Source organism: Equus quagga, chromosome 7, assembly GCF_021613505.1.
Source record: "Equus quagga isolate Etosha38 chromosome 7, UCLA_HA_Equagga_1.0, whole genome shotgun sequence".
NCBI classification, from domain to species: Eukaryota; Metazoa; Chordata; class Mammalia; order Perissodactyla; family Equidae; genus Equus; species Equus quagga.
The window spans coordinates 287,246-312,125 of NC_060273.1; the positions used below are offsets into that span (position 1 = coordinate 287,246).

Here is a 24,880-nt window from a genome sequence, read left to right on the forward strand (position 1 = left end):
GGGCCCCTCCCCCGCGGAAACTTTGGGGCCGCGCGTGGGGACCTCTTGGGCGGTCCCCGGGCTGGGCTCTGGTAGGGGTGGGGGCTTCGTCCAGCTAGACACTCACGGGAAAGGAGCCAGGAGTGGCGGGTCTGTTTGGGAGGCCAGGGCGGCAGGGGAACCCCCTACCCTGGAGAACCTGCCTTGAGATACCCTCTCCCTTGGGTGGGGCTCCGGCCCCTTCAGGGCGTATGGTGACCCCTGAGAAAATTGGGGCACAGTGGCCAGAGACTCAGAAAGACTGTCCCACGACACTATGGGAGGGGGCCTAGAAAGACCCCTACCCCAAGGCACCCTGGGAAGGGGCTCTAGGAGACTGGCCCTGGAGGCACCAGGGAGGGGGCCCCAGAGCATCAGCCAGGGTTTCAGAGAGAACCCCCCCCAGGAGTATTCTGGGGAGGAACCCGTAGGACTGTGGGCAGGTGTACAGAGATGCATTCCCAGAGCAGGATATGGGGACCCAGAGGCGTCCAAGAGCATTGTGGGATATGGGAAGCGGCCAGGGAGCACTGGGAGACCCTAGGGGGCCTGGGGGGCTAAGCCTCTGCTCAGGGGAGGCCTGGGAGTCTCCCTCTACAGGGGTGGCCCAGTCCTCGGGGCTGTCCCCGATTTGGGGTCTCCTTTCCCCTCACCTTTGGCCTCGGAGTCAGGGAGGAGCCCTGGCTGGCTGGCTGGGCCAGGAGAAAGCAGCCAGTGCCTCCAGGGCTGCGCTTGGCTCTTGTCGCTTGGGAGCCTTCTCCAGCCACCAGCGCCCTCCTGAAGCACTTGGGCGTGGGTGCTGCTCTGCATCTCCCTGGCCTACCCCTCTCCCCGAGCCCCCGTGCACCCCTCCCTCTCAGAGCTCCCACCGGCTTCCTCCTAAGTGCCTTTGGGCAGTGAGAGGTACAGCTGGCCACATGGGGGGCTCCAGTTGGGCCGGCAAATGCCAGGGGCAGCTGGCACAGCTGCTCACGCACCTCTCGGACCCCAGTCCTCCTGACCGACAAGGAGGGGGGGCAGCTGCCACCAGACGAGGCGCTCGACGAGGCCGTGCCGGAGTACCGGGCCCCGGGGAGGAAGAGCCTCCTGGAGATCCAGCAGCTGGACCCAGATGACCAGAGCCTGGCCAAGTACAAGCAGGCGCTGCTGGGGCCCCTGCCTCCCGTGGCGGGTATGTGGGGACCCCGGGCGGGGAGGGGTTTGAGGGCGGGGTGGGGGGCCCCTGCCTCCCGTGGTGGGTATGCGGGGGCCCCGGGGTGGGGGGGCGTTGAGGGTGGGGTGGGGGCCCCCTGCCTCCCGTGGTGGGTATGCGGGGTCCCCCGGGGGGGGGGGGGGGCATCCTGTAGAGACTCCTGGTTTCTCCTCAGACCCAAGCCTGCCCAACGTGCAGGTGACCAGGCTGACACTGATGTCCGAGCAGGCTCCAGGGCCCATCACTATGGACCTCACAGGTAACTCTCAGGATGCCAGGTGCAACCCTGAGCCGCGGCCAGGGACCTCACAGGGAACTCCCTGCTGCAGACTACAAACTGACCTTTGGGATAGAGACCTGGGCTCCTTGCCATGGATTCTTAAGACCCCTGTGCCCCATCGCCCGTCACCATAGACCTCACAAGTGCCACCCACCACGGGGCTCCTGGGTCTCGGCCGTGGCTGGAGGTCACGCCTTAGGCGCACTTTCCCTGCAGGGGAGCTGGCTGCGCTGAAAAACCAGGTGTTCATCCTGAAGGAGGGTGTGGATTACAGAGTGAAGATCACCTTCAAGGTGAGGCTGCTGTCCCCGGGGCGCCAGCCGACCTCAGGCCCAGCCCCCGGGGACCCTTACACCCTCTGTCCCTCAGGTCAATAAGGAGATCGTCAGTGGCCTGAGATGTCTGCATCACACCTACCGCCAGGGCCTGCGTGGTGAGGGCGGCATGACAGGGCGGCTGGGGGACTGCGGGGCGTGGTGGGTGGGCAGAGGGCGGTCCCTGATGCCCCGGCCCTCCCCCAGTGGACAAGGCCGTGTACATGGTGGGCAGTTACGGCCCGAGCGCCCAGGAGTATGAGTTCGTAACTCCGGTGGAGGAGGCGCCGCGGGGCGCGCTGGTGCGGGGTGCCTACGTGGTCACATCCTTCTTCACCGATGACGACAGGACGGACCACCTGTCCTGGCAGTGGGGCCTCCAAATCTGCCGAGACTGGGAGAGCTGAGCACCACCCCTGCCTGGGGCTGTCTTCCCACTCGGGGTCCTTGTCTCCCCCGCCTGTCTGTCACTGCACAGGGACCCCCATGCACTCCCCCACCCCCTCTGTCAGTGACCAGACCCTCCATGCCCTCTGCCCTGTCCTGGGACCCCTCCTCCCTGGGCCTGGCACTGTGCCCTGAACAGCCCTATTAAACGTGGCCCTGTCTCTGTGCCCTCGGTGTCGCCTCTGTCTGCCTCCCCTCCCTAGGGGTGGGGGGAGCCTCGGGGCCTTATCTTCCGTGCGACTGGGCCTGGGTGCCACGTGGCGGCTGCAGCTTGGCCCCCGGCCCCCTTATCTGCCCCTGCCCTGTGGGCCCGGCACTGCCATGGACGGCCAGCTGCTGCTTGTGCTGCTGCTTTTGCTGCTTGGGGCCTCAGGCCCATGGGGACAGGGGCCAGGGCCCGAGGGTCCCTCGGAGGAGCCCCTCAAGGAGGAGTTCCCCGAGGAGGAGGTCACCGAGGAGGAGAATGGGATCTTGGTGCTGAGCCGGCGCACCCTGGCCCGAGCTCTCCAGGAGCACCCTGCCTTGCTGGTGGAGTTCTGTGAGTGCTCAGGGCTAGCGGGGCTGGGGATTCAATCCCCCACTCCATGCACATGGGGGCTTCCTCTGAGGTCACTCGGCCCCCCTTGTGCTCCTGGGGATCCGTCGGAGGGCACCTGAGGCAGAGCCGTGGGACTGAGCTGGGCCTGGGGGTCCTGAGCAGGTAGGGGCACAGCTGCAGGGGAGACCAAGGTCCTTGTCCTTCGCAAACTCTTTCTGTAAAGGCCCAGGCTGCACTCAGGCCTTGCGCCTTCTGTGGCTCTTTACATGTGTGAAAGCCATTCCTGGCCAGCAGGCCCCAGTGGGCAGCCTGTGGCCGAGGAGCTGGCCTCAGGGAGCTGCATCATGTGGGTCCTCCTGACACTCGCTGTCGGGGGCTGCTGGCCACTGCACCCGAGCTGGGGGCCTTGAGGAGCTGCCCTGTGCTGCTGGGCTCAGTGTGGCTGGGGCTCAGGAGGATCCCTGAAGGAGGAAGGCATGGACGGGTCGTGCTTGTTCCCTCCAGACCTGACTGACCCCAAGGTCTGCCAGTTCCGGCCAGGCGGGAGCGGGAGCTGTGGCTGGGGCCGCGGAGGCCAGGGCACTCATGGCCCTGTCCACCAGACGCCCCATGGTGTGGGCCCTGCAAGGTGCTGGCCCCCGAGTACAGCAAGGCGGCTGCCCTGCTGGCAGCAGAGTTGGCCACAGCCAGGCTGGCCAAGGTGGACGGGCACGCGGAGCCGGAGCTGACGGAGGAGTTTTCTGTGACCGAGTACCCCACGCTCAAGTTCTTCCGTGACGGGGACCGCCTGCACCCGGAGGAGTACACTGGTGCGGGGCGTGGGCATGTGGGGGGCGGGGGCAGCAGCTGGGCCCATGCTGAGGGGGCTCTCCACAGGCCCCCGGGAGGCCGAAGGCATCGCTGAGTGGCTGAGGCGGCGGGTGGGGTCCAGCGCCACACGGTTGGAGAACGAGGAAGGCGCCCGAGCACTGATAGATACCCAGGACGTAGTGGTCATCGGCTTCTTCCAGGTGAGCTGGTGGCACGGGGCAGGGGCCAGGCCGTGGGAGCAGGGCCTGTGGCGCCAGCTGGCCTCACAGGCTTGGGCTTCTCAGGACCTGCAGGACGAGGATGCGGCTGCATTCCTGGCCCTGGCCCAGGATGCCCTGGATATGACCTTTGGCCTCACTGACCAGCCAGAGCTCTTCCAGAAGTTTGGCCTCACCAAGGACACCGTGGTCCTCTTTAAGAAGGTGGGTCAGGGCCGAGGCAGGGCTCAGGGTTGGCGCTATGGCTCCTGCTGACCCACCCGGTGTTGTCCAGTTTGATGAGGGGCGAGCAGACTTCCCTGTGGATGAGGAGCTGGGCCTGGACCAGGGAGATCTGTCACGCTTCCTCCTCACGCACAGCATGCACCTGGTCACGGAGTTCAACAGCCAGGTACGTCGGGCTGCAAGTGCAGGGGCGGGGGTGGGGGAGTGGGAGGGTGCCCCCGAGCCGGTCCCCATGAGTCTGGCCTGCCCCTGCAGACATCCCCTAAGATATTTGCGGCCAAGATTCCCAACCACCTGCTGCTGTTCATCAACCAGACGCTGGCCCCGCACCAGGAGCTGCTGGCGGGCTTTGGGGAGGCGGCTCCCCCATTCCGGGGGCAGGTACTGGGGGGGGGGGGGGGGGCGGGGCAGCAGGGAGGCGGGGTGCCCAGCGCGGTCTCCCTGTGGCAGGTGCTGTTTGTGGTGGTGGACGTGGGTGCCGACAACGACCACGTGCTGCGGTACTTTGGTCTCGGGGCCGAGAAGGCCCCCACCCTGCGCTTCATCGACATGGACACCACCAAGAAGTACGCGCCTGCGGCCGGGGAGCTGGTCACCGCAGCCGCCATCACGGCCTTCTGCCATGCAGTCCTCAGCGGCCAGGTCAAGGTCTGCTGCTGGGCTGCCCAGCCAGGGACGGGGGCGGGAGCAACAGCAATTGAGAGAGATCCCCAACGAAGCACTGGGCCCGGTTCCCCACAGCCCTACCACCTGAGCCAGGAGGTGCCCCCCGACTGGGACCAGCGGCCGCTCAAGACTCTCGTAGGCAAGAATTTCGAGCAGGTGGCTTTTGACGAAACCAAGAACGTGTTTATCAAGTTCTGTGAGTGCAGAAGGTAGTGGGCGGGCGGGGGGGGGGGGGCCCTGCTGGCCTTGCTGACACTCCCTGTCCTAGATGCCCCCTGGTGCCCCCACTGCAAGGAGATGGCCCCCGCCTGGGAGGCACTGGCTGAGAAGTACAAGGATCATGAGGACATCGTCATTGCCGAGCTGGACGCCACGGCCAACGAGCTGGAGGCCTTCGCCGTGCACAGCTTCCCCACCCTCAAGTACTTCCCCGCAGGGCCCGGGCGGAAGGTGAGGCGGGACCCTGTCTCCCTTGGTCTGAGGTTCGGTCTGGGAGTTCCTCGGGCTGTCCTGTGCCCGGGAGATGGGGTGCAGCCTTGGAGGGCGCTGCCTGGGAGGGTGCCCCGGGTGTGGGACAGGTGGGTGTGTCCTCCAGATCCTCCTGTCTCCCCTCAGGTGATTGACTACAAAAGCACCAGGGACCTGGAGACCTTCTCCAAGTTCCTGGACAGCGGGGGCCAGCTGCCTGCAGAGGAGCCCACCGAGGAGCCCGTAGCCCCCTTCCCGGTGGGTGCCTCTGTCCCACGCTTCCTGGCTTGTAGACAAGTCCTCTGGATGCATGGCTGTGGGGCTGACGGGGGCAGGGGTGGCAGAGGGTGCTGCTTCCAGCTGGGCCTCGGTGACTCTTTCCAGGAGACGCCAGCCAATTCCACCACAGGGCCCAAGGAGGAGCTGTAGCCGCCCAGGTCACCGCGGGGGAACCGTCTGCTCCGGCACCCAAGGAAGCGGTGGGCCATGAATAAAGAATTTTGGTCCTGGACTATGTGCGTGGTTCCTGAGCACGGCTCCCCTTGGCCCTTGGCTTTGGCCAAATCTCAGCCTCCTGGGGCCTATTCCATCCTGGATGGACCCAGCCTGGGCGCCCAGCTCACCTGGGTGGATGCCTGGCTCAGGTCTGGGCCTGGGGCCCCACCTGGACAGGAAGGGGGACCTGGCGTGGCTGCCGGCTTCAGCCCCACCCTCTCCGGAGCCCTAGAGCATGGACACCCCACCCCATGTCCTTCGGAGGCTGGTGTGACCGCCTTCGCCGCCAGGGGCTGACAAGGGCTCACATGGCCAGGCCAGGCTAGAGGGGACAGGCTGCATGCGCCAGGAGCTGGTCGAGGATGACAGGCCTGCCAGTCAGACCCACTGAACACAGGTGCCCTCCACAGGCAGAGAAGGTTCAAAAATGGTTTTATTTCATTCTTATCCAAGTACCTTTGAAAAGATAATTGTACAAGTCAGCGCATGAAAAACGGGCCCGGGGCAGCCCCCCGCTGGCCCTGGCCTGAGAAATGTACATATTTACACGGGCCCTTGGGAAGGGGGACCTAGGTCCCACACAGCCGGCGCTTGGGGACCTGAGGGCGGAGAAGGGAGGGCACTGCGGCGCTCCGCTGCCAGGTCCATAGTGGCGGGCAAGAGACAAGCTGCGTTGAAGGCACTCGGTGACATGTACAGTTTACAGAGGCCTCGCGGGTCCCGACCAGGGCAGGGCGTGGTGGTGAGTCCCAGAGGAAGAAGCAGAGCCCGTGGTGGGGTGACCCGGCGAGGCGCCAGTGGGCCAGCCTGTGGTCAGCAGCAGGGCCGCTGGGGTGGGTCATTGGGCCGGCCCCTCCGAGTATTGCCGTGGAGGGCAGACGGGCTCCCTCCTCGTCGGCAGCGGGATGGAAGCCTGTGGGACCACTCGGAGGGACCACCACCTGGACAGATGGACCAAGGGGTGGGTGGTGGGGGGCGGGCAGCAGCTGGCCTCCCCAGCAGCCGTGTGTCAGGCACACGCATGACAGCACATGACATGCGCACCCTTCGTGGCTCAGCGTGGCTGCCCCGCCCGCCTGACAGGGCCCAGCCGGGCGCAGAGGCCAGGCTGCGGTCAGTCCACCTTCTCCACCTTGCCGATGATCTTCTCCTCGAAGACGGGCAGGACGGCCTCATCCTCGCGAACCTCCTCAAACACCACCCCACAGTCGAACTCATCGCTCACTTTCTTGAAGTAGTATCTGCATCGGGGCGAGGGAGGCGTCGGGGCATGAGGGTCTGCCCGCACCCCGCCCCGGGCCGCCCCCCCAGCCCCGGCCCATCATCCGCGTGCGCACAGCAGCTTGGTGGCCGTGCTCCAGGGGTCTCTGCAGGGCACAGAGCTGGTTCTGCCTAGGGCCTGCCTGCCCGTGGGCCGACAGTGACCACAGGCGGGGGTCCCCACTCTGGACTCGAGGGTGCCATGGGGGAGGAGTGGATGGGCACAGGGTTTCTGCTCCCCAAGAGCTGAGCTTATTGTCTCCATTGGGGTAATGTTCCCCCAACTCAGGCCCAAGTGGAAGCCAGTGGAACTGGGCCCTCCCCCGGTGGCCAGGATCTCCAAGGGGTGCTTTCTCGGCCACCCGGTGGACAGAGGCAACCACCTACCCATGCCCAACGGGCCGACCCCGGCTGAGACCGCGTCTGCCCCTGCTCCTCCTACAGTGCTCACTCAGGAGCCTCTCAGGGCTGGTCTCAGGCCATAGGGCCAAGCAGCACAGCATGGACCCTGGAGAGGAGGCCATGGCTTCCCAGACCAGTAAAAACAGGCTGAATCAGGAAGCGGAAAACAGGGCCAACCCAGGTCAGACCAACATGGGGACCGACAGACTGCTGTGTTCAGGCATCTATTCCTACCTTCGGGGAAAGGGCCCTGAACCGGGTCCCTCCAGACTCTCCAGACCCCTCAGTCAGCCTGGAGGCCTCAGTCAAATGGGGCCGGAGTCAGCCCGCAGCCCGAGGCCACCTGCAGCTTACCCAGGAGGGGCCACGTCAGCAGCCGGGTGGGATGGGCGGGTTATGGTGGAGACCAGGGCTGAACGAGACACAGACAGAGGTGTGGACAAGGCACCCAGCACATGGCACCATCTCCTGGGTGGGCGCCTGCTCATCAGAGACCCCACCCAACGGGCAGCCCCACCCAGCCCCGGTCTTACCTGTAGTTGCCCTTCTTGGTCAGCAGCTCCTTGAACTGGCCCAGGGTGACGGCGCGGCCCCTCACCAGGGTCCGGTAGGGGATGGGCTCCCCACAGAAGTAGTAGGCCACAACGATGCTGTCACACGGCTGGGTGCTGCTACTGCCCACCTTCCTCTGCGACTTCGTCCTGGGAGCAGAGATGCAGCTGTGATGGCAAGGTCTCAGGGTCCCACGGGGCACCCCTGGTGGGCCTTGGACTCCCCAGTGACTGAGGAGGCAGGGCTGCAGGGGCAAGCCGTGCCACGTTCAGACAACCACATCAGCATGGGCCTGATGCCCGGCCCAGCCACACAGCCGCATCCAGCCCCCTGGGGGCCTCACCCCTCGCAACATCTCAACCCAGGGCCCAGCCCCGCACCAGCCTGCTCTACACGGAAACAGCACAGATATCAGCTCATTGCCTGCCTGCCCCGTGCCCAGCCACTGCCTCAGCTCGCCCCCGACCCTCCTTCACGTGTGGTGAGGCCCCAGGGCTCCATGGCCTGAGCTGGCTGGTGGGCGGCACCCCAACCCCGACCACACACAAATGGGCGAGCAGGCTTCCCGGGGCCGGAGCCCACGGTGGGTCCCTCCACTGGGCTTCTTAAGCCGCCAGGCCACCGGACCAACACAGCCCACTTCCGTCGGGGCCACCCTGCGTGCATCCTAGCAAGGCCTCAGACCCCAAAGCTTCAGAAACACCTGAAAGCCAGTATGGACAGAGAACCAAGACGGGTCTTGACATGGACCTCTCCACAAGAGAGCTTGTCCAAGACCAGGGGCAGCGGTCGGCCAGGCTTCTGGAGTGGGTTGTGAGGCCGCACCCTCTCCTGTCCAGCTGGGTGGGACCCTTATCCTGAGGGATGCCGGGCAGCCACGCTGCATCTGGGATGACAGGCAGCACCCCGTCTCCTAGCGCCACTCGTCCCCATGTGACGCACCAGCCAGACGTGCTAAGTGCTGTCTGGGATGACTACACAGGCTGAAGGGCCCCTTCTGCTCTGTCTGGAGCAAAAGTAGAGGGATGGGGCGGCCAGCACTGCCTACACAAGGCTGACGGGTCCCCAACACCCACCCTGCTCCTGGTGAGCCTGGGGAGTGGAACACAGAGCCCTGATCCCCGTGTCACCCACACAAGCACTGGCACGCGCACCAACGGAGCTGACGCCTCCAGCACGCCAGGGGGACTGCGGCTGCAACCCCAACCCTGTCAGTGAGCCAGTCTCAGCTCAGCGAGGCCCGAGGCCTGGCTGGGAAGCTCAGGAAACTCAAGGCGGGCAGGGTCGCGTGGTCAGAGCAAAGGAGGCAGAGTGACTGCCTCTGTGGCCTGTGGGTCATCTGTCACCACGTGGAGGTCAGCGCCTCCTGAGACGGAGACGGAAAGGAACGGCTTGCAGGCCTGGCTCTTCCAGTGTGCTGCCCAAGCTCCCATCCTGGGAACAGTGCTCCACGCAGGACCTGGCCCGCGACACGGGTGGGCGGGCGGTCCCGGGAAGATCCCCGGGGGCACGTACTCTGTCTCGGAGAGCTCCAGGTCGGACACCGCTGGCACCACGCTCAGCACGGGCGTGCACGCTGGCCTGGCGCAGGAGCGCCCCCGCTGGATGACCTCCTGCACATACCTAGGGAACAACCGCGTCAGTGAGCGCACGCCCAGCGGGCTCCACCAGCGCTCGGCGTGACAGCGGGTGACAGGCAGGCAGACGGAGCAGGGGCTCCCCAAGAGGCTCCATCACCACAAACGAGGCTCCCACGGTGTGGGACAGACAGCACACCAACCCTCCTCGGAGCGCGGAGCACAGGGCTGACTCGAGCACCAAGGGCTCTGTCAGGACCAGTCAGAACGGCTGTGGCTTTAGCGGATCCGGAGTTCCCAGAGTCCTCATCTGGTCACAGAGCCCTTGGGTTCCCGGGAAGAACTTTGGGGAAGCGCTGATCTGCGGCATGGGGATCTCGTCACTTCGTCCACCCTGAGAAGAGCTTCCAGAGAGAGTCTGCCCCTCGCCTCCTCTCTGTGGGTGCGGCTCTGCCCGCTCAGCGCTCTGACGTGGATTCGGGTGCTGGAGCCTGACCACTGCCACATCCGAAGCAGCTGGGGAGGCCTGTCCTGGGGCTCGCTGCCCAGCAACTGCTCTCCAAGGCTGTCCACCTCCAGGCATGATTCTGTGTGGCCCTGATGATGACCTCTACTTTGGCCGGCCTGGCAGGGGTCACCCATGAGGGGCTCAGGGAGGGCCCGCACCCCTACTGGGCCTCCAGACCTCTGCTCGGTCTGCAGCCATTCACAAAAGGCCATGAGCCCGGATTGACAACACGCGGAGACACCACAGCCACCAGCTGAGACCCCAGCAGGAGGCTCGCACCCCGAACACGCAGCACAGAAGCCGTGTGGCTCCACTCGTGTCACCGGCGAGAAAGATGCCACCCTGCTAACCTGCAGAAAAGAAGACGCAAGCCCTGCCCCCGAGTTGGGCGGCGACGGCCCCAGGAAGCCCCAGCAGGTGGTCTGCGCAGCAGGAGGCGGCCTCTCCCCAGGCGGCCCCTCGCTGCCCCGGCTGCCTCTGGGTCACAGGCCTGACAGACGGGAGCGCGTCCCCCAGTATGAGGCAAGATCTACTGCCCAGAGACGACTCTGCTGACTGACCAGGATCGTGGCGTGACACAGCTGGCTGCAAATGTGGTCGCCTCGATGACCCGGGGGACACATTCTGGCTTCCGGCTGCGCGGACGAGATGGACACAGGGGAGGGTCTGCACCCTGACCCCGGATTCCCCAGAGCAGGGCCGCCCCACACACAGTGAGGCCAACAGTAAGGGGAGTCAAACCCCAGATGCCCAGCTGACTGAAAACTGGGCAAGGGAGCCAGTAACAGCGGAGGCAAACCGTGGCCATTGTGGAACCATGATCCCCAGCTCTGGGGGAGAAATACAGCTTTCAGGCCCCTCACAGAGACCCTGATCCACCTGGGAATTTGAAGGAACCAGTACGTCCGGGGAAATTGACCTCAAGGCCCTGGAAGACCTGGGACAGCCACATTCCGGCCTTGAGAGAAGCTGCCACCACAAAGGGGAGGGCTCCCCACTCCCTGGAGGAGAGAACGGGGCCTGGTGTGCAGCCACGGCGACAGCGGGTTGACGTTCTAGCCCTCAAGGCCCAGGAGAGCGAATGAAGAGCGGCTGTGGGCCCGGGGCCCCAGAGAAGAGTCTATACAAATCTCAGCACCGTCTACCTCCACCCAGCCAACGACACGCTCGGGGCTCCTCGAAGGGTGGCTGTGCAGGGAGGCGGCCGGATCCCTGCCCTGAGCTCAGCCTGCACAGCAGCCAGTGCAACCGACTGTGTGACCTCCCGTGCTTCTACATCGCGACGGGCCCCGGGGTGAGTACACACTCAGAGCAGAGCGGGCACGGTCAGAGAGAGGGGCCCTGTCCTTCCCCAGGACAGAGTGGTGACCAGCTGCCCTCCCAGCCCTGATCACACAACAGGGCCACCTGTCATGCCCTAGGTGGCCCTCGACAAAAGGAAGAAGACAGTACTGCCAGGGGGTGGGTGCCCAGCATGGCCCACCTGTCCCCGCTTGCCGGCTCTCTCCTCCTCCCCCTGCCCCATACCTCTGCTTCGAGGGGAGCTTGCCGGCTCTCTCCTCCTCCCCCCGCCCCGTACCTCTGCTTCGAGGGGAGCTTGCCGGCTCTCTCCTCCTCCCCCTGCTCCGTACCTCTGCTTCGAGGGGAGCTTGCTGGCTCTCTTCTCCTCCTCCTCCAGGCGCCTGCGGGCCTCCTCCAGCTGGGTCAGAGGGTTGGGGGCTGGGTTGGGCGGCATGGTAGGGTCTTGAATGAAGAGATGAGAGGGCTGGACGGAGTTCCGGAGCTGAGCGCTGACCCAGGGGTGCACGGCCCCCGGACGCTCGATGGACAGGGGCCTGGAGCTCTCATGCCCCTGCTGCTTCTTTGTCCCGGAAGATCTGCGGGAGTAAGAGCACCAGCTGTGGCACCATTGGCAATCCTGGGCCCTGGGCAGTGCCGGGAGGGGGGGGCAGGGCCGGCAGAGGTGGTGTGGCCCTGACCCCCAGGCACTGGGCAGCAGTGCCCTTGTGCCCCTGGCCACCGAAGGCCACGTGAACCTCTGCATTTCCTCCTGTGCCACATAAACAAACATCCCTTTCTCACACTTTTTTCTCTGTAACTTATTTTTAACAGGTTTACTGAAGTATAAATCATATCCTACATAAAGACCTTTTTTAAGAAAAAGTTTTCAGTGCTTTTTAAAAAATATTTTAATGTTAAAATAGATGCTCTTTGTGAAAAACCTGAAACACACAGGAAACTTACAGAAAAAAGATAAATAATCCATAATTTCATAGCTTAGAAACAATCACTCTCAGTATACTGGTGTATTTCCTTCCCCCACAGAAACATTTACCGTCATTGGCGTAATTCTAAACGTATAATTTTCCCTCAACATGATAAATGCCTTTCCTCCATTATTGGACACAGAGGGCGCGTTCACACCCATGCACGTGCCACCACGACCAGCAGACGAGGTCGTGTGAAAACAGCCACCTCACTGCACTGCGGCAGAGGGATCAGGCAGGGGGCTCGGCACCAGGAGCAGATGAGGGTCCCCAACAAGAGCACCTGGGCAGTGGGTCGGGCCAGCGCCCTCGTGACACAGAACTGCCCAAGGGAAGGACCTGGGGGAGGTGGGGTCCTCCCACTAGGTGGCCACAGAGAGACATCAGCCGGGGCCCACCTCCCCGGCCCAGCCCACCTGCCTTAGGTAAGAACAACAAGGGCCAAGGCCCCATGGCCCGGGGCTCCGGGGAGGTCACCGAGGGCCTGGTGGGGACACCAAGGTGCCAGCATTTAAAACAGCCTATCCCAACGGCAGGAGCACCCTCCCCCTCCCCCCAGGAGTCTGTTTCCAGACACGCCTCTTACTTGTCAACCACAAACCCTTCATTTGGGGTTGGGGGTGGGCAGGACAGACTCATTCCTTGTGAAAACCCACAAAAGAGAGAAATCTAGAGAAGCCGAGAATCCACCCCATCCCAATAGAGAGGACAAGCTTTGTGATTGCAAAGGGGTCTGGACACTGGCGGGGGGCTCATTCCTAAGACCACGTGGACACAGGACTCAGGGACCCCGAGTCGCCACTCAGGACGGTGAGGCAGGTGTCATCTCCCTCGCACACGCACACGCAGCCCTCCTCATTGCAGCCAAGGCAGGCCGAGGTCGGGGAAGTCTGAGACCAAGGAAGGAGGGCCAGCCTGCACACTGACGGGCAGATCCCACCTGCTCCAGCCCTGCCACCTGCTCAGGTGTGACCTGCCCTGTCTGAGCCAGGCCCAGATGGACCCGCCCGTGTGGGGTGGCAAGGGTATTTCCGGGGCCCAGCTCCACACCCCCCAGAGCAGCCTCTGGCCCCGTGGGGTTGACGTCGAGGTCGGAGGGATGAGGACTAAGTGAGAACCTTCCCCACCGACCCCGGGGGACGGCCACGTGCAAACAGCCTCTTCCTGCGGGCTCTGTCTGCAGTGACAATCGGGCACCTGCCTAACTTCCCCAGCAACTCGGGTCATTGTCACATGGCAGCATCACATTCCAGAAATAGTCCCAAGAGCAGCCGTGTGACAGCAGCGCCCTCCTCAGCGGGTGGGGCTGCAGGGAGAGGAGCTCGCGGACAGGGGTGCAGTGACCCCGCGCTGGCCTCACAAGCAGGCCCAGGACACTGAAGGCCCATCACAGGCCCACACAGGGGTGGCGTTAGCGAGCTCAGGCAGCGATGGATGGGAGCTGACGCTGTGGAATTCATGCCTAAACCGTGGGTGGTCTGCAGTAAGACGGCGGGTGGGGCCACAACACAGCTGCGCAGACACTGGCCAAGCAGTTCCAGGGTCTGGCAGGTCATCTGCGCACGCCTGCACCCACGCCCCAGGACTCACCCGTGGCCCGCCTTCCTGTGCCTGCTGATCTCCTTCTCTCCCTCGATGATCCACTGCATGATCTTCTGGTTCTTCTCCGCGTCCTCTGAGGGGCCTGGTGCCTCGGCCCCCATGCTCTTCCCTGACTCGGCCTTCTTGGTGTTTCTTTTGCAGGTGGTGCCCGCCTTCCCGCTGTAAGAATAAGACCTGGGCGTCACCTGCTGACTTCACCCGGCCCGTCACTGGACAGCTGGCCGCTGGCGCTCTGCACCCCGAAAGTTGGCAGGAAAAGGGCCTGGAAGGGCCCCTGCTCCCTGAACACGGGGGCCCTGACGGAGCGGGACATGCCAGTGGCCTCTGCCCGTTCTGCAGGGTTGTCTGGGCTGTTTCAGGCCATCCCCAGGGCAGGAAGGGAAGGGGGCACCCCGGCCACACCAGCTGGGAGGGCCGGGGCTCGGGCAGCCTGCAGGGCTTGTCCTCGCCCTGCCCAGCCCAGATCACCAGCCCAGCGGCAGCACCAGGATCTGGCCACCCCTCCTCACCATACACCTCCCTCTGACTCGGGCACATCTTTATCCAACCACATCTCAAGGCCAAAGCCCCAGCCAGCCCAGCGCCCAGGCCTGGCGCCCAAGCTCTTGCCCACCACACGCCCGCAGTCTCTATGGCTGACCTTGTTTAATGACCTTTAAAGGGGAATTCTGGCCTAGGAAACCAGGAAAAATTACACAGGAGACACGGCCTCTTGCAGCGGCCCCTTCCCCCCTGGGAAGACAGGCCCCACTGACACGGGCACAGGATGAAGAAGCCACAGCCCTGATCTCAAGGCGCAACTCGGGCCGCTACGGATGCTCACCTGTAGGCCAGGCCGTCGCTGGTGATATGGGCAGCGCCCACACTCTCGGAGTGGCTGCGGGGTTTGGCCGTGTGGCCATGCTGCTCCAGGCCCCACGAGAAGCTGCTCTGGACCCGGCGGGCAGCCTCGGCCTCGGCCTGCTCTTTGGGCCTGGCCAAGCCATGGTGGCCATGGTGGTGGCTGTGCCTGTGGAGATGCAGGCCGGCGGCGTCCAGCTTCGCCCCCGACTTGAGTGCGTGCTTACCGTGCCCGGGAGCTATGCCCCCCAGCACCCCTGGCACCTTGGGCACGTGTACGCTGTCAGGGGAACGGTGGCCGGGCCCCGGGGACTGGCAGCCAGGCGTCCTCATGACCCGCTGCACGTGCTCGTCCAGGATGCTCTCGGGGTTCTCCTCGTGCGCATCCCGCAGCCCGGTGCAGCCCATGTCCGCATAGCGGGGCGGGAAGTGGTGCCAGGCTGGGGCAGAAGGCAGCTTGTGACTGGCTCCTGGGGGGCCACAGGACACGTCGCCGTCCTCACCTTCTTCCTCCTGTGGGGACAAGGCCACACGTCACCTCCTGGCACCAGCCATACCGTGCAGACTTCACACTCAGGGAACCAGAAGAGCCAGGAGCTGGGAAATTCTGTGCCCTGGGGTCAGGAGCCCGGGGTGAGGCCGTGCCAGCAGAGGTCTGAGGAGCCACCCACCTCCCACACGGCCCCTGGGGCCTTTTCTGTCCCTGCTGATCCCCGAGCGAGCACGGCGCGCAGGACGGGGCACAGACGGATGAGGACGGGGAACCCAGCGAGAGTGGACGGGCAGGTGGCCGCTGTGTGGCTCGCACCAGTGGCTCAGGGAGGGCCCCAGGGAGCTGCTCAGAGACCCCTGCAGCCACTGAGCCTTCTTTTATGTTTCTCAATAAAGATTTTTGTTTTCTTCAGTTGTTTTCTTCTATTCCTCAATTTTATTGCCTTATTTCTCATTATATTTTCAAAGGAAATAGTCCCTTGTATGGAAGAACTCTTGTTTTTTGCTTATCTCACTACGTGTTTCTTGATAAGTTCTCACAGTAAACTACCTGAATTTCATTTGATTCTCTAAGAATTTATGCAACTGTATCTGTAACCTTAAACATTTGATCACTTTAACTCCAAAAGATACATCTCGTATTTATTTTCTCATCCTACTGAATTGTCGAAACAGAATAATGAGTAAATTTGGTAATAACTGAAAAGAATGGGGAACCAGCTACTCCTAGATTTTAGCAGAAACAAATCTCCAGAAGTTTCCCACGAGGTTCTCACAAACACAGAGTACCTGAACACCACAGGACAGTGGCCAGCTGCGGGCACTGCAATTGGTGCTCGGGGGGAAAACGGTATCAAAGAGACGGACAGACAGACGGACGGTGAGAGAAAGGACAGACTGGCGGATGGGGGGTGAACGTGCCCCTTTATGGGCACAGCTCAGAGCTGCCTCAGCAGAGACTCGTACCCCTGGGCTTCTGCCCCCATCCCACGACCCTGTCCCGGCCCGTGCTCTGCAGGGCCGAGGGATGACAGCTGGGCGTCATCTCAGCCCCCTGTCAACTGCCTTCCCACAGAAGTGCAAGTAGGAAGCCCAATCCTGGCACCCAAGGGCTGCACGGGGCCAGGAGCTGGGGCCAGGCACTTCTGGTCACGCCCCAGGCCTACACAACACTCCCTGGGAGACAGCACAGGCTGGGGACAAGGAGTGGGGGCTTTGAGGGGGCATGTGTCACAGGAGACAGGGTCAGAGCATGACTAAACAGGGAGAGGTTAGTCTGGGAGGCCCTGGAGGGAGCTCCTGGGGCCTGACACTGCCCCGAACTCAATCTGGCCGCGGCCAAACCACCCAGGGGCCACCCTGACATGGGCCCACTCACCATCCGGACGCGCTTCAGCCGCTCCTCCAGCTTCTCCTCAGCCTCCCGCGTCCGCTGGATGGCCTCCAGGCGGTGGATGAGCTCCGCGGCAAACTTCTGCGGCTCCACGCGGATCTCCTTTGGCATTCGGTAAGTGCGCTGTGAGAAGACACTGCTGATCAGTGGCCCTGGGCAGCTTCGCGCCACCACGCTCTGTGCCAAGGAGGCCCTGGGCCCTTTCTGGGTGAGAGGAAGTATCAGGAAATCCGCATCTGCTGTAAAGCCAGTGTTGCCTTTGTCCCTTTCGCCTGGGAACCGGCCTCATCAGTGCCCTGTCTCCTCATCAGACTACAGACCCCCTCGTCCAGCGCTGATCGAGGAGAACGGAGCACCGACACCGTTTCTCTCTAGCCTCCCACAACCACAGACCAGAGACACTGAGCAGGGCAGGCACGCGGTCTCCTGGAGCTGGGTGGTCAGGGCGGTGGCCTGCAGGCCCCATGACTGGGAGGCTCTGATGCCCTGAGCCCAGGGATGCCCTGCACCAAGGGCCTCCCAGCCTGTCCAGAGAAGCGACTGGCCAGGCAAAGACCCAGTGAGGCCCGGGGTCTGGGGCCGAGGCATCTGGGCAGGCAGAGCTGCAAAGACTGCAGAGGAGGGAGGGGCTGAGCTCAGAGCATGGCAGAGACAAGCCTGCAGCACACACAGGACCGGACCAACTTCTCCCTGCAGTGCCCGCCCCGCACACAAGAGGGCAGCAGCCCCCGGCACTCAGGTGTCTGCAGGCCAGGCTGCGGCCTCCTCGGGCTCCACCACACTGGGCACGGGGAAAACATCAGGGAAAGGCAGGGACACGGAGGACTCCCCTTTTCAGAGAATATAACTCCACAATGTATTTTACAGGAAAACACTGTATAACTTTTTCGGGGGAGTGGCTTTATTCGGAAATAATTTCAAATGCAAAACAGTTGCAAGAATAAAACAAAGAACTCCTGTTCACCCTTCACCCAGATCCCCCAACTGCTGACTTTTGCCACGTCTACCCTGTCATTGTCTCACACGCAGGCACACAAGCACATGTGCGCACACACGCATGGGCATGCACGCAGACACGCAGGCACATGTGCACACACGCACGCACATGCACACAAAGACATGCATGCACGGGTGCACACATACGCACATGGAGACACACAGGCACTGCACACATGCACACAGAGACAGGCACGCACTCCTCTGAGCCAGTAGAGAGACGATGCCTGTTCACCCCTAAGCACCCGAGAGTGTATTAACAAACACCAAGGATGTTCTGGTTCCTGACCACAGGACAACTACCACACATGAAAGAACTGATACAACACTATTTTAGCAGATCTTATTCCAATTTCACCAGCTGTCCCAACAATGCCCTTTACAGCAAAACGTGTTCTAAACACTTCAGCCACCAAGGTCTGTGCAAGGGTGGCTGCTGCTGTGAGGACAAGGACGGAGGGGGCCCAAGGGAGGAGGGCTGAGGAGGTGCAGGAGGGCAGACGGTGGAGAGGGAGGTGGCCTGCGGACAGGCTGGCACACAGGGGTGCTCTCTGACTCTACACGTGAGCAAGGCGAAAAGGGAAGACTCGGGGAGGGGGCCTTGAGCGAGGCGCTGCCCCGCCACCCTCCCGCTGGAGGGCTCTGCGCAGCCTCCACTCTGCCCACTCGTTTCTCATCTACAAAACAGGAGCGAAGACTGTGCCTAAGACCTCAGAAACGTGGAAGGTTAGGTAAAAAATCGTGTGAAGGGCTCAGAGACAAACATGCACGTGTGGGGCTGACGCTGACCACGATGGGCTCAGAGGCGGCCGCGGGAACCTATGAGGGGCCTGGAGAGGAAAGGGGGCGGAGGGCAAGCCCAGAACACAGGCCAATGCTTCAGTGGTGGAAAAAGTTGGTGCAGAAGGCCGGGTGGTGCCTAAGGGGCTGGAGTTTGTCCTGGAGCCAAGGAGGCCAGACCCTAGAAGGGGCAGTCAGGGTGTCCAGGCTTCTAAATGATCCCAGAAGAGGAGCCTGAGAGAGAAGGTGGGCGTGGAGAGAGAGCCCCAGGGACTGGGCAGCGGGGATGGCCAAGAGGCGAAGACCCTGGAAAGAGTCTTCACCAGTGGGGTGTTTGGACAGACAACAGAGGGCCTGAGGCTGGACTTGCCCCGCCAAGCCCGCTGGCCGGAGAGGCCTGGAGAGCCAGTTTCTCTGGGCACAGTGCTGATGCAGAGTGCCATGACACACACAGGACTGAGAGGGGACAGCCGGATGCCCAGATGGCGAGAGCTCATGGTTCTAACTGGCCGACGGCCCACACAGAGCAAGGGCAAAACGAAAAAAAAATCCCTCCATGAGGCCCAGACACATGGAACCAGGCGACCTGATGACAGGACGCTGGCCGGCTCAGCCCCGGGACGGCCAAGACCTGCCGAGCCAGTCCATCCTAGAAACAGCCTCCAGGCTGCGCAGTTACACTTCTGAAAACAGGAAAACTGCCCAAAGTCACAATTACCAGACTTAGGCGACGGTAACCTTTCTATCTTTGGAGGAAGAAAAAAAACACAAAGGAAAAAATTTAAGTAAATTGAAAATGTGAAACTTCTGCAGAATTATAAAGGCAGAAAAGAGACCCCTCCCTCAGTTGCAAGGATCTGAGGACCAGACACTTCATGACTCCAGGGTCCCCCAAGTGCTGGCACCTCCGTGCCACAGCAGTCACCCACACTGTCCCCCTAAGCTGGCCCCCAAAGCCCTGTGGGTCACGCCGCCAGGACCCCTGCATGCGGCAGGCCACTCAAATCCGCTTAGAAATGGCTCCTAGGGGCCAGCCTGGTGGCGCAGCAGTTAAGTTCTCACATTCCGCTTCGGTGGCCCAGGGTTCGCCGGTTCGGATCTGGGTGTGGACATGGCACCACTTGTCAAGCCATGTTGTGGCAGGCGTCCCACATATAAAGTAGAGGAAGATGGGCACAGACGTTAGCTCAGGGCCAGTCTTCCTCAGCAAAAAGAGGAGGACTGGTGGCAGATGTTAGCTCAGGGCTAATCTTCCTCAAAAATAATAATAATAATAATAACAAAGAGAAACAGCTCGTAAACAGAACAGAGACTCCAGCAGAGCCTGAGCTACATCCCCAACTCAGGCAACGGAGGAAGGCAGGAGGCCACGGGCCACGCGCGTCCAGCGGGAGCACCACACTCCCTGGACCCGCCTCCGCCCGCCACCACACCTCTGGCCCGACGATGAAGCGAATGTGCACAGGCTCCTGAGGCGGCACGGTCACCGGTCACAGAAGAGACGGCCACTCCCAAGACTCGGCAGCCGCCAGGAGGACGGGAAACAGCATCCCTCCTCGTCTGTGGGACGGGCGTCCACGTGGGATACACGGACGGAACGCCAAGTCTCTTCACTCTGAACTTGAAACCACCATCACTGAGCCAAAGGCTGCACCTTCTGTCCCGGACACATGCTGGGCTGAGCACCAGGCCGCCATCCATGCCTCCCAGCACGGCCGCACGGCCGCTCTCCAGGGACCCAGCCTCTCCTCCCAGGCAGAGCTCCGCCCCCTGCGGCCCCACCCTCTCCAAGTCCCGCGCAGCTGCACCCCCCAAAGAAGGCACCTCGAGGCCCCTCCGCTGAGCCTCCAGACACGCCAATGACGATGACAGCCAGGCCTCGGGCACCAAGAAGCTCCCACGCTGCAGAGAAGCAGGCCACCGAGAGCTTCTCCTATCGCCAGGCCCTGGGAACAAAGGCCAGGCAGTGGTGGAGCTGTGCCCCCTCGGTGCTCGCCGCCTCACTGTGCCCAGGCCACTTGGGCCTCAGCCCATCGCCCTGAACGTGCACACAGCTCAAAAAGCATTGGCTCATTAAACCTCCCCTGGCCAGCACTCAGGACTCAGAAACCACCGGGTTCTCTCTGGAACACACAGCACCTCCTGCTTTCACTGAAGGTCTAGCCAGGGCCAGGCCTGATCTGAGTGCTGCACCTGCAGCTCCTCTCAGCGACCATGCGACGGCCCAGAGATCATGCCGGGTGGCCTGCCAGGCTATGGACTGTCCACCCAGTGGTCAGGCCAGGTTCTCACCAGTGCCCACCGCCTCTCTCAGCTCCAATTCCCACCGACAGTTAGTTGAGATCTTCCAGAACCCGAGGACACCTAGCTTTTCTTCATCCTGGAACACTCTCCCAGCGGCACCCCTGACTCTTGCCTCCCCCCAGCTGTCACTACCCTCCTCTCTGTGGCACATCTGAGAAGTCTTTCCAGGTCTGTTCTCCAGCTCGCCAATTTGCACTTTAGGTTTTGCCTAATATTCTGTTTATCAAATTATAACAATTTTACTTTGGAAAACCCTTAAACTTGCAGAAAAGTTGCAAGAATGATACAAAGAAGCTTTTTCCAAATCTTTTGAGAGGAAGTTGCCTACCTGATGCCCCATCATGCAGAATTTGTTGGCATGTCTCCCACACATGAGGACTTTCTGACACAAGCACCCCCAGGCCCTGAAGCCCCACGGTGGCTCAGCTGGGCTGTCTCTCAGGCCACCTTCCGTCTGGACCAAGCCTCAGTCTTTCCTGGACTTCCATGACCCCTAGACTTTTGAAAATCACAAGCCAGTTCTTATATAGCACGGCCCTCAACTTGGGCCATGTTCTGGTGACATTCCCGGCAGGAGGCCCCCCGGGGGTGCCAGGCCCTTCTCACTGTCTTAGCAGGGCCAACATGCGTCTGTCCTGTCGCTGACGACAGCCCCTGACCACTGACCCAGGAGGGCCTGCAGGCAGTCCCCTGAAGTTGCTTTCCCTACTGTGAGTCAGTATTTTGCGAGGGGCTATCTGGGACAACATAAATATCCTGTTCCTCGTCAAACACCTAGGTCACTGGTTATGTCAGTGTAGACAGAGGAATTCTGACCTTACTGCCACTAACTTGGATGCTCTTACTGTCTGGGGGACAGGAGCCCTTGTGAGTGGCTCCTGTGTCGCAAAAAGCGAGAGAGTGAGGGACACAGGAGCCAGGCTCCCTTCTGCTTCCCCTGCTCAGCCCTGGTCCTGAGTGTGAGTGTCCACCAAGCAGAGCTGAACAGCCATGTGCATCACTGCAAGGCAAGGCGGAGATGTGTGCAGTCCCCTGCCTAGGCCGGAGCCCAGACAGCTCCAGGTCATACAAGCCAGACTGGGTGTTTCCTGGGAGGTCACCTGCAGCATGCACACACGTGCAGGCACACATGTGCACACATATGTGTACACACACACTACCCACAGCGCCTTCCACTTGTCCCTAAGGAGACACCATCAGTGTCTCGTTCAGGCCAAATCTGTGTCAAGGGTTGACTGGGAGGTGACAAAATGCTCAACCATCCTTTTCTTAGAAGTGACAACAAACCAACATCCTTTCTTCTCAGTCATAAACAATCACTTTTCTTATTTGGAAATTCAAGTATCTGCAGAGAAGCTAAAAGACTAACCAAGGCATCCCGATTAGGGTGGGTGCTACCCTGCAAAGAAACTGCAAATGAATGGCATCACCCTCGGAGGCTGCAGGCCCATCGGGTGAAGACCCTCTCGTAGGCTTCCACTCTCCCTCTGCAAGTCCTTCCCATTAGAGTCCCTGTGTTCAAATAAGGAAAGCAAACCACGTGCTCATCTACAAAGGAGCTCTGTGCAGGCGGAGGGAGGCAGGCCGTGCTCGCCCGCTCCACGCTGGGCTCTGAGAAGCCCCCAGTGCCCACAATCGGGAGAACCACCGTCATCTTATTATCTTTATCCAGGAGTCAAAGCTTTGAAGTCAGGATGACCACGTGATGACTGCCACCGTTCAGCCCCCAAGAGGCCGACGCCTCGTTTCATCTTAAATGAGCAGTGCTCACTTGAAGAACAAGGTAACCTGAGATCGGGGGCACCAAGGGGCGCCTACAGGCTTTCTGATAGAGCTGCAGTCAGGTGGCCTGTGCAGGAGCCCAGCCTGGGCACAGAGCCGGCAACGGAGGCTCAGAGCCGCTCGCCCACCTAGAGGAGAAGCATCTTGCTAACACGGTGGGCAAAGACCAAATGGTGGGTGCTGGGTGAGGGCACTCCTGCTCTTCTGAACCAATGCGTGGGCCAGGCCAGTAAGCCACCGGCCCCACACTCGGCCTGGACACGAGCCAAGCTCACAGGAGGCCAGGCCAGGACCTTTCCCACCTGCCGGTGCCACAGCTGCCAGTCAGGGTGGGGAGAACGGATGGGCACAGGTCCAAGAGGACTGGTGAGCCCCGAACTTGGCGACGAGAAGCACGAGGCCACACGGCCGGACTTACGGGAATGTGAGGTAGAGGCACCCGCCCATTGACCTGGACGCTCTCCTGCATCTCCCGGCGGTGCTGCTTGCGGATCCTGTACGGAGGGACTCCATCCCTGTCAGAGAGAGAGCCTGGCGTGAGCACAATGAACAGCTCCACAAAGCTTCGCTGTGCTGGCTTTACCCACAGCAGGGCCCACACAGCCTGTTCTTCTAAGTCCCAAGAGCTAAGAATGGTTTTTACGTTTTTAAAGTAGAGGAGGAATATGTGACAGAGACCGTATGTGGCCACAAAGCCTAAAATATTTACTACTGGCCCTTTACGGAAAAGGCTGGCCGACTCCTGCTTTATCGCTGCGGGGGACGCGCTGTGCCTCGCTGGGCGGGGGCTCTAGATGGACCGGGAGCACTGGAGGACTACGAAGTGGGCGGCCAGGACCACCGAGACCCCATGGAAAGAGATTCCAAGACTCCATCGTGCCGCCTCCTTCCAGGGTGAACTGGCAGTGCAGTGTGGCCTCTCTGAGGGAGGCTCCAATTAGATCTCTTGGCGTAAGTTTTAGTTACGAACCCTTCTGAAGGTTACGACAAACATCTACAGAAAATTATACATTGTCTTTAACATAAGTAAATGCGCTTACTTAAGACGGATGCCAGATTTAACACAAAATTCACCCCACAGATGCAGTCCCTAAAAACTCTCTAGTCCTCTCCCCACTCTTCAAGAGCTACCCTGGGGAGTGCAGCAGCTAAGAGGAGCAGCGCCACCCAAAGACGCCTGCCAGGGCAAGACACCCAGAGAGTGGCTTCCCAGGTCCTCGTGTCCTTCTCAGTGAAGGACTCGGGAGGGGGCCACCGCCTCTGACGGCTAAAAAGGAGGGTCTCTGAGCGTCCAGCTATGGAAGGACCACGGCCTCCCCGTCCTCCAGCGGTGCGGTGGAGATCCACATCAGGACTCCTGGCCACTCGCCTCCTTCCCCAGCACGCCCAGGGGGTGGGGCGCGTCACAGGGGCCGGGGTGCTGCCAGAGCAGTGCTGCTCTCACTCAACAGCAGGATGCACACACAGCCGCAACCATTCTGTCCTGGCTGTGTTAACTGCTGGATGGCGCAGCGCAGCCACCACCGTGCCCCTTGGTGCCCAGCCCATGTCCTAGTCAGCCGTACACCACCAGCCTGGCAGCTCCGTCAGCACGCCGGGCTGCAATGTCCTTCTCTTAAGACCACAGGCCGCAGAGCCCCAGTCTGGATGGAAAGGGCGCGCTCTGCTTCAGAGCAGGGGTGAGAGGGGCTGTGACGGCCTCTCCCTCCTGTCGCTACCCCAGTACCCTGCTGTCAGGGCGCCAACGGGTGCTGCCGTGCAGCTGGCTCAGCGACCCAGGGGGGCAGGGGCCATCGAGGGGACAGGCATCAAGAACAAGTGAGTCACTCACATTTAAAACGTCTCTACCTGCCCCTGGGTTTGTCACATGCCCCTGAGCCAGGGTCGGGTCCACAGTCACAGACCGCTAGGCCAGCCCATGCTTCTGTCGCGCAGGGGAGGCACTGCATGTAGCTGCCCCCCAAGAAATAGTGCAGACGAAACACGCCATCGTGTCTTCTGCCTCTGATACACGTTCAAATATCTGTCACGACTTGACATTCTCAATTCTTGACTATTCCTACATTTCTGAGTCTCAGTGTAAACCAAGATGAACAGAATATCAGGAAAAAACTCTATTTTTAAAATTTTAGATCTTCCCTTTAGCAAACATATGTCCTTTCCTTGGAGAGAATTAAGAGACTTCGAGAAAACTGCTTGGGCAGATTAATTTTCATCATAGTAACAGAGTTTCAGGGAAGAGGAAAACCAGATGCTACAAATGCACGATCTTATGCTGCCAGCTGCTCGTGGGGACTCTGGGGGACTGGAGGGGCTGTGTGGGCTGCGTGGGGCTACGGGGGGGCTGCGTAGGCTGCATGGGGCTGCGGGGGGCTACAGGGGTGCTGTGTGGGGCTGTGTGGGGCTGCGGGGGGCTGTGTGGGGCTGCGGGGGGCTGTGGGGTCTGCATGGGGC

General features: G+C 61.7%; 3 protein-coding genes across 7 annotated transcripts in view; 2 read left to right on the forward strand and 1 right to left on the reverse strand.

Annotated features, from left to right (window-relative positions):
• Positions 1-2,419, forward strand: part of ARHGDIG (Rho GDP dissociation inhibitor gamma) — a 5,126-nt gene extending 2,707 nt beyond the window's left edge. The window contains exons 3-7 of the mRNA XM_046666324.1: positions 950-1,189; positions 1,386-1,469; positions 1,707-1,783; positions 1,860-1,923; positions 2,012-2,419. Coding sequence (XP_046522280.1) covers positions 950-1,189; positions 1,386-1,469; positions 1,707-1,783; positions 1,860-1,923; positions 2,012-2,211 — 665 coding nt within the window. The 3' untranslated portion in view covers positions 2,212-2,419. The remainder of the gene's footprint in view (positions 1-949; positions 1,190-1,385; positions 1,470-1,706; positions 1,784-1,859; positions 1,924-2,011) is intronic.
• Positions 2,420-2,453: 34 nt separating this feature from the next.
• Positions 2,454-5,685, forward strand: PDIA2 (protein disulfide isomerase family A member 2). Its single transcript, XM_046667481.1, has 11 exons — positions 2,454-2,789; positions 3,392-3,598; positions 3,666-3,799; positions 3,884-4,021; positions 4,092-4,208; positions 4,298-4,423; positions 4,493-4,690; positions 4,784-4,904; positions 4,977-5,158; positions 5,324-5,434; positions 5,561-5,685. Exons 1-11 carry the CDS (start codon positions 2,573-2,575, stop codon positions 5,603-5,605), a joined length of 1,596 nt encoding a protein of 531 aa, XP_046523437.1. The 5' UTR covers positions 2,454-2,572; the 3' UTR covers positions 5,606-5,685.
• Positions 5,686-6,086: 401 nt separating this feature from the next.
• The window catches only part of AXIN1 (axin 1), a 68,085-nt gene continuing 49,291 nt past the window's right edge, over positions 6,087-24,880 (reverse strand). For 4 of the 5 annotated variants that reach the window (XM_046666017.1, XM_046666014.1, XM_046666013.1 and 1 more), the window contains 8 exons: positions 22,845-22,941; positions 16,550-16,687; positions 14,663-15,192; positions 13,828-13,998; positions 11,602-11,847; positions 9,401-9,508; positions 7,867-8,034; positions 6,087-6,912 (listed from right to left, as the gene is read on the reverse strand). In XM_046666017.1, the coding sequence (XP_046521973.1) occupies positions 6,786-6,912; positions 7,867-8,034; positions 9,401-9,508; positions 11,602-11,847; positions 13,828-13,998; positions 14,663-15,192; positions 16,550-16,687; positions 22,845-22,941 (1,585 nt within the window). In that variant the 3' untranslated portion in view covers positions 6,087-6,785. The remainder of the gene's footprint in view (positions 6,913-7,866; positions 8,035-9,400; positions 9,509-11,601; positions 11,848-13,827; positions 13,999-14,662; positions 15,193-16,549; positions 16,688-22,844; positions 22,942-24,880) is intronic. The other variant, XM_046666015.1, reaches the window with a different exon arrangement.

Coding starts and splice junctions, on each gene's coding strand:
- PDIA2 (XM_046667481.1), top strand. CDS start 2,573: ATGGACGGCCAGCTGCTGCTTGTGCTGCTGCTTTTGCTGCTTGGGGCC. Junction 5,159..5,323: donor CCGCAGGGCCCGGGCGGAAG/GTGAGGCGGGAC, acceptor GTCTCCCCTCAG/GTGATTGACTACAAAAGCAC. Junction 5,435..5,560: donor AGCCCGTAGCCCCCTTCCCG/GTGGGTGCCTCT, acceptor GACTCTTTCCAG/GAGACGCCAGCCAATTCCAC.